The sequence below is a fragment of the Capra hircus genome, chromosome 19, assembly GCF_001704415.2.
Source record: "Capra hircus breed San Clemente chromosome 19, ASM170441v1, whole genome shotgun sequence".
NCBI lineage: Eukaryota > Metazoa > Chordata > Mammalia > Artiodactyla > Bovidae > Capra > Capra hircus.
In genome coordinates, this window is record NC_030826.1 from 26,790,272 (window position 1) to 26,800,743 (window position 10,472).

Here is a 10,472-nt window from a genome sequence, read left to right on the forward strand (position 1 = left end):
TTCTAAAAAATGCAAACTAGTCCCTCAGGACTGAAATCAGATCAGTGGTTGCCTAGGGGCTGACAGGAGGAATTACAAAGAGGTACAAGGAAACACAGAGGGTGATGGGTGTGTTCATTATCTTGATTCTGGGGACAGTTTCAGAGGTGTATACATGTCAAAACATCAAATTAGCTGTTAACTAGATGTATTGTGGTAATCATTTTGTAATAGATACATACATCACTGTAATATATACATATATTTTGTAATATGTACATATATATACATGTACACTTGAAATAAAAGTTACATGTCACAAAAAGAAAAAATAAAATAAAATAAAGTTACATGTCAATAACACCTCAAGATAAAATCTTTATTTATTTATTTATTTGGCTGCATCAGGTCTCAGTTGCAGTATGTGGGATCTAGTTCCCCAACCAGGGATGGAACATGGGCCCCTTGCATTGGGAGCAGGGAGTCTTAGCCACTGGACCACCAGGGAAGTCCGAAGAAAAAATGTTTTGCCTTATCAAACTGTACATTTTAAATATGTACAGTTTATTGTTTGTCGATTCTATCTCAATAGAGCTTTTCAAAAACCAAACAAAAACAATAAACTGTATCTATTTCTGTCTTTCCTAAGCACTATATGAGTATTACAGTATTCACCTTCATTAAAACCCTAAGATGTGGATACTATTATTATCTCCCTTCTCATTTTACAGATGAGGTAAATAAGGCACAAAGAGCTTAGGTAACTTTCCCAAGGGAGCAAAGTTATTAAGTATCAGAGCTGGGACTCAAACTCAGGCAATTCAGGTCCAGAGTCCATACTCTTCACTCAGCTGCTTCTGGGTGGATGCTGCCTGAGAGGGTGGTGTGGTAGTAGCAAAACTCTCCGGAACTCCTGATAGAAGTGGAGACTATGATAGCCATTCTCAAAAGCAAGCTGGTAGTTTTTAGTCAAATTAGGTAGAAGTATACCCTATGACTCAGCAATTCTGCTCATGGAGATAGATATAAATAAAGACAAAGACATAGGCAGAGGCAGCTCCATGATCACTGCCACATTCTTTGTTGTGGTTGGGAAGTGGAGGTGATATGGGTGCCTATCAGTGGGATGACTGACACTGTGGAGCATTAGGCAATGGTACATTACATAATGAATCAATAAATTATGCAATAAAATAATTATGAAACCATCACTTGGATAATCACAGAACATGAATGGGTTTACAAAACATAGTGCTTACTGAAAATAAGTAAGATCAGATTGAAAGATATAAACAGATGCTGTGTACTGGGTTGTGCTCAGTTGTATCTGACTCTTTATAACCCCATGGACTGTAGCCCTCCAGGCTCCTCTGTCCTTGGGATTTCCCAGGCAAGAGTACTGGAGTGGGTTGCCATTACCTTCTCCAGGGGATCTTCCCGACCCAGGGATCCAACTGACATCTCTTGCATCTCCTATGTTGGTAGGCAGACTCTTCACCACTGAGCCACCTGCACATAAAACAATTCATATTTTACAAGAGTACAACAAAAGGGAGCCTTGAATGCATTGGGATGGTGGGTTTTTGAGAGAAGACAAATGAGAAATGGATGTGGAAATAAAAAAGGATAATTTTTTAAATAAATACAAGATAAGACATTGATCAGTGAGTATCATGTACCAAGAACTGTGCCATTAATTCAATCCTCTGTACCTGAGACCCTCATATATTGACGAAAACAATGATGGGACAAAGGGAGGAGATGGCATTGCTGGAGCTCATGGGTCCAAGGTTTCCCTCTAGAAGCTGAAAGCGAAGTGGGCCTGAAGAGTAGGAGCTGGAGGCAGAGAGAGTGAAGAAACATCCTGGCTTTCTCCTGTCCTTCAATCTCTCACCTCCTTTGGGCTATATCCAGTCAGAAGACAGTGAATATGGAAGTTTGAAAACAAAAGCCTGGAGGGATCAGCTCCCCATGTCATAGGGCAGAGCTTAGAAAGGGCTACAACTGGTTCTGAGATCAAACGAGCCATGGATTAATTTCTAAGCAAGATGAACGCACACATGCTCCAATGCTAAATGTCCACAGTGTCCTGTGTCTCATTTCTTCCCTTCCCATCCTGTCTCCAGTACTTTCCTGGTGGCTCAGACGGTAAACCGTCTGCCTACAATGCGGGAGACCTGAGTTCAGTCCCTGGGTCGGGAAGATCTCTTGGAGAAGGAAATGGCAACCCACTCCAGTATTCTTGCCTGGAAAATCCCATAGATGGAGGAGCCTGGTAGGCTACAGTTCATGGGGTCGCAAAGAGTCGGACATGACTGAGCGACTTCACTCACATCCTCTCTCAATTAGTCTCTTTCTCCCACCTTCCCAGCCATTTTTCTCCCTCCCTCCCGACTCTCCTTATTCCCATTGTCTCTTCTACTCCCCACCACTTTCTCCTTTCTTTTTATCTTCTTTATCTAGATCTGACTTGCTTTCCTTGATTCTACTTTCCCTGGGGCTTAAACTCCTAGAAGCATTAGAACAAAGCATCTGAATGAGACTGGGAAAGTTCCTTGACCCGAGTGCCAGGAGACACCCCAAGGCCTGCATTCTATCTGCTACCCTGACTTTTCATCTGCCTCCAACCTGTGCCTCCCTCCAGCTCCCTATTTTCCTCTTGGCACCTTTCTCAGCTTTCCCTCTCTCCCTGCCCTCTTCCCTTCATGGCATTCCAGCATCCCTGGTTTTCCTTTTACCTTCCCAATTACCTTCCTTCTCTGCTTCCAACAATCACTTCTGCTCCTTTTCATTCATAAGCGATTTGTTCTCCTCAACTAGCAGACTTTAGTTCTTCTACTTTAGTTCCCCTTGGTCAGGTATGTGGAACCATTTACCAAAGGTTTCCCCATTCATGACTGTTCCCCAGTCCATATTCCTGACCATCAGGAGCAGACCCTCATTTCATTCATTCAACAAATAAATATTGAGTGCTCATCCTGGGTGAGCTGGGTGTTGAGGATACAGAGGTAAACAAGATGATTATCTGTCCTCAGGGTTACTGTCCAGAGAAAAAATTATGACAATGTACTATCCTGAGGACACATGGTTTTCTGAAGCAAAGCCAAGGAAGGTATCACGGGGCGGGGGTGGGGGGAGAGTTTTTCAGAGGACCAATAGGAGTCCTTTGGTATTCCAGACTAACGGATTATTCAGTTCAGTTCAGTTGCTCAGTCGTGTCCGACTCTTTGCGACCCCATGAATCACAGCACGCCAGGCCTCCCTGTCCATCACCATCTCCTGGAAGTTCACTCAGACTCACGTCCATCAAGTCAGTGATGCCATCCAGCCATCTCATCCTCGGTCGTCCCCTTCTCCTCCTGCCCCCAATCTCTTCCAGCATCAGAGTCTTTTCCAATGAGTCAACTCTTCGCATGAGGTGGCCAAAGTATTGGAGCTTCAGCTTTAGCATCATTCCTTCCAAAGAAATCCCAGGGTTGATCTCCTTCAGAATGGACTGGTTGGATCTCCTTGCAGTCCAAGGGACCCTCAAGAGTCTTCTCCAACACCACAGTTCAAACGCATTAATTCTTCGGCACTCAGCCTTCTTCACAGTCCAACTCTCACATCCATACATGACCATTGGAAAAACCATAGCCTTGACTAGATGGACCTTAGTCGGTAAAGTAATGTCTCTGCTTTTGAATATACTACCTAGGTTGGTCATAACTTTTCTTCCAAGGAGTAAGCGTCTTTTAATTTCATGGCTGCAGTCACCATCTGCAGTGATTTTGGAGCCCCCCAAAATAAAGTCTGACACTGTTTCTACTGTTTCCCCATTTATTTCCCATGAAGTGATGGGACCAGATGCCATGATTATTAGTAGCCACCAAAGAGTGAAACAGCACAGTGTGTTCTGGATACAAGAAATAGTTAGGAATTGACTAAAACTTGAGGGGAGGGGATAGAAAGTGAGGCAGAGATAGGAGGAAAGGCAAGAGGTTTTGTTCACTCTGAAAGGGGGTTAAAACTTGACAGTGGGCAACAGAGACTTCTGAAGGGAGAGTGAGGAGGTTGAACTCTTTTTGAATTGTACTCTGCCCCTCCTTGTAAGGGAAGAGGAGCAGGAAGACCAGGCAGGGTGATGGCTGTCTGAACCAAACTGGCCACAGTACAGGTGGAAAAAATCAGATGAATATGAGGGTTTAGGAGGTCAAAACACCAATGCTGGTAACTGGATAAAGGTGGGGAGTGCAGGAGAGGAGGAATTAAGCATGACTTCCTCTTTCTGATACGAGGGACAAGCTGGCTAACAGGACGGTTCACTGGGATGAGGAAGTTAGCAGGAGAAGCAAGTTTGAACATGCTGATCATGTGAATTGCCCACCCAGGCGGCAGCTGAACACTCGGATCTGAAGCTCCAGAGAGAGGCCTGGGCCTGAAGTAATGGAAGCCTTAAAAATGTGGAACGAGGGGGGACAGTGGGCAGCGGACCACCCCGGCCCGATCCTCTGCGGATCCGCGCTCTCCCTCCAGGTGGCACTAGAGCCCCGTGCTTCTGAGTCCAGTTCTTCACAGCGCGCGCTGTCGGTGCTCAGAGCGCTACGCTGCTGCTCCGGGGACTTGCCAACTCTAGGTCGCACCCTCCTCGCTGGGCATTCAAACCTGGAGCGACCTCCAGAGAGCGTGTCCAACTCGTCCACGCGGCCAGCACATTCTTGGCGGCTCAGGCACCTCAGGGCTGGTGACGTGGTTGGTGTGACCACCTGTCCCTCCGGCCACCTCCAGGAACCAACGTGGGGAACGGGTGTAGGGGAAAGGCTAGAGAGGCAGTGCTCCGAGCACGGATGCATGGAAAGACGACCCCCGAGGCCAGACACCTGAGCCGTTAGGAACGGAATTTCCTGTGCCCCGGGTCATCTCCGCGTGGGAAGCCTGTCGCGGATCCTTTAAGGCTCCATCTCCCTGTCCTCCCCCGCCCAGGACAGGCTGGGACACCCGGGACCTGACATTTGGCGTCTCCCAACGTGGGAGCTAAAAATAACCGCTGTGGGTTATTCCAGGCCATTGCTCTGCACCCACCCCGCGCGCCGGCTAGCGCTCGGTCTCGGGCCGCCCGAGTTCTCTCCTGGGCAAGTTTACCTGGCCCCTCCCCTCCCATCCCTTGGAAGTCGCTTCTTTACCCCCGAACCTCGGCCGGTGGGCGGAGACTTCACATGAAGGGGAACAGGGCCTCCAGGTTTCCCGGGACCCTGTTCTCAAAACTTCCCGGAGGCAGGCTGGCGGAAACCCGAGGGGCGTGTCTCACCCGGCACGCTGAGGGGCGTGGCCTCGCTGGCTTACCCCACAGCCGGTGCCAAACTCTCAGCCCCGGGCTCAGGGAGGGGCGTGGCCTGCTGGGGTGTGCGGGCTCCTGGCCAATGGGTGCCGTGAGAGGCGTGGCCCTAGGGGCTGCGGGGGCTGCTCTTCGGGTCTTTTCCCCCCAGCCAAGCTTCGCCAGATTCCCAGGAGCTGCTGTCTGGCTCCTGGGCTTGTGGCTGTGGGTCCCGCCAGACTCGCCCTCCTCACAAAGCTCCGGGACCCCCATCATCCCCGCGTCCTCCGCCCACCAGGCTGGGGTCGCAGACCCCCCCGGTCGCCTCCCCCTCGTCTACTGCAGCTCCTGCGTCTCCAGTTCCTAAGACAAGATGCCGTCGGGCTTCCAACAGATCGGCTCTGAAGTAGGGTTTAGCATGAGGGGGCGGGACGGGGACAAGGGTCCCGCTTTTCTCGGGCTGGGGTCGCTCTTGGGGTCAGCTAGGGGCGGTCCTTGCGCAGGCGCAGGGGGTGGGGTGGGGGACTGGCTATTTATACCCGAGCGGGACAACCCATGACTGTCAGATTCCAGTCACTCCAAGAGGCAAATGAGTCTGGGGGATCATTGTGGGCAAGAACCACAGCTGGATTCTGCGTGTCCTGGGTTCGCCCTCTTCTCTAGTTCGCGGCGCTTTGCGCCGGGATCGAGGACTTCCTGCCCTCAAGAAAGCAGATTCAGGCGAGTCTTGCCCTCCAGGAGCTGTCCGTCTGTCCCGGCTCGCCAGCCCGCAGTTTTTCGAAGACCGGAGGTGCTCCGTAGGTCCACCCCCACCCCCACTCTTGGCAGTCCTCCAGGACGCTGAACTTTCCCTCGGCCCTACGGTTGGTGGAGGGGTAGAGGGGAGTGTCAGCCCTCCCTCCACGAGCTCAGGTTTCCTTTTGGAGACAGTCTGTGCCGCCAGCGGTCAGCCACCAAGGCTACCGCCCCTCACACCACCTTCCCGCCCCCATCCCCTGCGCAAGGCTCGCTCAGGCAAAAGCCAGCATGGCCCCCTGCCCTTTGTCGCAGCTTGGAGGGGGAAGGGAGGAGGCTGGGGCGGAGACAGAGAAGGCCATAAGCCAGGAGGAATGACCGCGATGTCCTTTTTGGAATTGTCCTTCTTGAGCCTATTGGGGGCTTCCAGGAGCCTGCAGAGAGAACCTGCAGATGGAAGAGAAGAGGACAGAGACTGATGATGCTAACACACTTGTTACTTTATAAAAGCAGCACCATTGGGGCCACTCAACATTCAGTTTTGATTTTCACACTTTCACTTGACAAGCAACATCACCCCCATCTCTTCAGTTCAAAGTGAGGAAGTGAGTTACCTAAGGTCGCACAAATCTGAACAGGGGTCTCTTAATGCCAAGCCTGTCCCTAGGTTAGAGAGGAATTGTGAGACCCAGGTTCTCAAACGTTTCTCTGCTTGCTGGACTCAAACATCAGTTTCTCCTTCATGCCCTGGTACTCTTGGGTTCTTCCTGCTCTTGTTTACACTGAGATCTTCGATTGATTCCTAATATGGGTCCACTTTCCCTCATCCCACACGTTGGATGAAACCCAGCATCTTTAGACTCCTACTGGGCCTGGGCCCCTGGAGGAAGGAAAGATGCCACAGTTCCATGTGACATGCCTCCTCTCTGCTTCTGCCTGCCCAGGATGGGGAACCCCCTCGGCAGCGAGTCACTGGGACCTTGGTCCTTGCCGTATTCTCTGCTGTTCTTGGCTCCCTGCAGTTTGGCTACAACATTGGGGTCATCAATGCCCCCCAGAAGGTGAGGGGCTACAGTTGGCAGAGTGGGGTGCCCAGACAAGGTGGGGGGGAGTGGGTGAGCAGAGAGGGAAGAGTCTAGCAGCTAATCACTTCTTTGCTGTGCCCCCAGGTGATTGAACAGAGCTACAATGAGACCTGGCTGGGGAGGCAGGGGCCTGAGGGACCAAGCTCCATCCCACCAGGCACCCTCACCACCCTCTGGGCTCTCTCTGTGGCCATCTTCTCTGTGGGTGGCATGATCTCATCCTTCCTGATTGGCATCATCTCTCAGTGGCTGGGAAGGTATGGGGCTGGAGGGTGAGGGTGGAGGGACAGGAAGAGAGCCAGAGCATGGGTTCCTGGACTCTCACAGCCCCACTCTCTGTCTGCCAGGAAGAGGGCCATGCTGTTCAACAACGCCCTGGCAGTGCTGGGGGGCACCCTCATGGGCCTGGCCAAGGCAGCTGCCTCCTACGAGATGCTCATTCTTGGACGGTTCTTCATTGGCGCCTACTCAGGTACCTACAGGCACTGTGGCCCTGCGCAGGGCCTTGCTCTCCTTCATTAGCCCTGGCCTTGGGGATGGCGGCGGAGGGGGGGGCGGTGGGCAGCTGCCCTGAGAAGCTCTCTTCTTCCCTCTGCTCAGGGCTGACATCGGGGCTGGTACCCATGTACTTGGGGGAGATCGCCCCTACTCACCTGCGGGGCGCCCTGGGGACACTCAATCAACTGGCCATCGTCACTGGCATCCTAATCGCCCAGGTGACTGGGCCTGGCCTCCTGGGAGGTTGGGCAGGGGGTTGGGGCTCTGGGTACAGGCTGAACATCCTGCCCTCCTTCCCTGCCTTCTCCCACAGGTGCTAGGCTTGGAATCCATGCTGGGCACAGCCACCTTATGGCCACTCCTCCTGGGCATCACCGTGCTGCCTGCCCTCCTGCAGATGGTCCTGCTGCCCCTCTGCCCGGAAAGCCCCCGCTACCTCTACATCATCCGGAACCTGGAGGGGCCTGCCAGAAAGAGTGAGCTCCCATGCCATCCTGCGGGCACCTGTGCCTCTCCCAGGCCTTCTGCCTGCCCTCTCAGGCCTGACCCCCCCTCAATTCCAGGTCTGAAGCGCCTGACGGGCTGGGCCGACGTGTCTGAGGTGTTGGCTGAGCTGAAGGAGGAGAAGCGGAAGCTGGAGCGTGAGCGGCCCCTGTCCTTGCTCCAGCTCCTGGGCAGCCACACCCACCGGCAGCCCCTCGTCATCGCCATTGTGCTGCAGCTGAGCCAGCAGCTGTCAGGCATCAATGCGGTACGGGCATCAATGCCGTGTGGATGCAGCCACCTCCAGGAGGGGCAGGGTTAGGGAATAGCCCCAGAGGAATGAAGAAGGGAGCAAGCCTCTGCTTCGTTAAAATTCAGGGTCAGTCCAGCTTGGTGTGGCTTCAAGGGAGGAAGGAACATCCTTTTCATCACCTTTTCTTCTGGCCCACCTCTAGGTTTTCTATTATTCGACCAGCATCTTTGAGTCAGCAGGGGTAGAGAAACCAGCCTATGCCACCATCGGAGCCGGCGTGGTCAACACAGTCTTCACCTTAGTCTCGGTAACTGCTGGCCTCTGGAAGGGTCCCCACCGTTGGCTTCTGGACATACCTGGGTGTCCCAAAGATCCAACCCTTGGTTGACCCCAACCACCCAATCCCTCCCACGTCCCAAGCCCTGAAGGCCCCTGGCAAGCCCTGACTCTCTCTGCAGGTGTTCTTGGTGGAACGGGCTGGGCGCCGGACCCTCCATCTCCTGGGCCTGGCAGGCATGTGTGGCTGCGCCATCTTGATGACTGTGGCTCTGCTTCTGCTGGTGAGGCCTGAGGAGAGGGAGGGGACCAGCCTCCCAACCCCAGGGAACTGCCCCAAGGGGCTCTGTGGACAGCCAGGGTCATTCCTCAACATATATGCCTTTTACCTTGGGCCCAGGCCGTGTGCCAAGACCATGCCCCTGAGGGACCCAGGCTGCATGCACTTCCTCCTGCTCTAGGACACCGTAGCATCAGCCTGGCAGCCAGCGGGGAGAGCCCCTGTCAAACCTCAGGGACAGTAATTCCTAAGAACCCAGCTCTAGAATCATGAGGGAATTGACATAAGATCCTGAATCAGCACAGGGCAGCCAGCTGAATGTCAAATGCTTGAAGGCCTCTTCTAACCTAGGTGGCAGGTCCCCTGCCTGTGAATGGCTGGTAGGGTTGATGCCAGTTTCCTGGGTGGAGGGCAAAGGAAGATCCTGAAAGACCTGACCTGAGTTCTCCACCCTCCCTGCCCGGCCCCCAGGAGCGAGTTCCAGCCATGAGCTATATCTCCATTGTGGCCATCTTTGGCTTCGTGGCCTTCTTTGAAATTGGCCCTGGCCCCATCCCCTGGTTCATCGTGGCCGAGCTCTTCAGCCAGGGACCCCGCCCAGCAGCCATGGCAGTGGCTGGGTTCTCCAACTGGACGTGCAATTTCATCATTGGCATGGGTTTCCAGTATGTGGCGGTAGGTCCCCCGCCCCCGCCCCCATCTCCCACACCGTCAGCCAGAGGAGGGCAACGCATCACTAGCTCAGATGCTTTCCACTCAGCATCCCCCCAGCCCGCCTCACCCATAGACTGCTGGTTGGGGGATCACTTTAGTGGACCACATGGGTTCTGAATACCGCCTGCTCCACTAGAATCAAAGCAAAGAAGGGAACTGAGCTAGATGGAAAACAACAGAGCTGTCTTCAAAGCCAACTACTGGCATAACTTACTTAGGAGTAAAATTACAAACTTTGTATTAATAGTGCAAATGGCCAGGAATCCACTGAGTGCAGTAACTCAGGATGGTAAGAGAGGGAGAAACCAGGAGAGATGGGGTTCAGAGAATTCTCTTTTCACTAAATTCTCCTGGTAATTTCCATTGCCCACCAAGGAGCCACCTGCTTCGTGCAGTGTCCCAGTTCCCTGTGAGGATCTTTGGCCCCAAGCCAGTCCTTTAGTCCTGGCTTGCCCAAGGCCACCCGTTCCCTCCCCTCTGTCAACACCTCTTTCTCCACTTGTCCCAGGATGCTATGGGTCCCTACGTCTTTCTTCTATTCGCGGTCCTCCTGCTTGGCTTCTTCATCTTCACCTTCTTAAAAGTGCCTGAAACCCGTGGCAGGACGTTTGACCAGATCTCAGCCGTCTTCCGCCGGACACCTTCTCTTCTGGAGCAGGAAGTGAAACCCAGCACAGAACTGGAGTACTTAGGGCCGGATGAGAATGACTGAGGGTCCACACAGGGGTGGGAGAGCCAATTCTCTCCACTTGCCCAGAGACCCCCCCTCCTTTCCTCTGCAGCACTTTAACCCTCTCTTCCCCATTACTTCCAGGGCAGAGAAAACCCCTGCAGCCTGGTGGGGTTGGGAAGCTGGAGGGAAGGGTGGTCTGAGCA

General features: G+C 53.1%; 1 protein-coding gene across 1 annotated transcript; it reads left to right on the forward strand.

Annotated features, from left to right (window-relative positions):
* Positions 5,503 to 10,472, forward strand: SLC2A4 (solute carrier family 2 member 4). The gene is given in 11 exon segments (NM_001314227.1): positions 5,503 to 5,678; positions 6,952 to 7,068; positions 7,177 to 7,349; positions 7,440 to 7,564; positions 7,693 to 7,808; positions 7,904 to 8,066; positions 8,154 to 8,341; positions 8,529 to 8,633; positions 8,785 to 8,886; positions 9,354 to 9,557; positions 10,105 to 10,472. Coding segments are annotated over 11 exon segments (1,530 nt in total). The 5' UTR covers positions 5,503 to 5,645; the 3' UTR covers positions 10,309 to 10,472.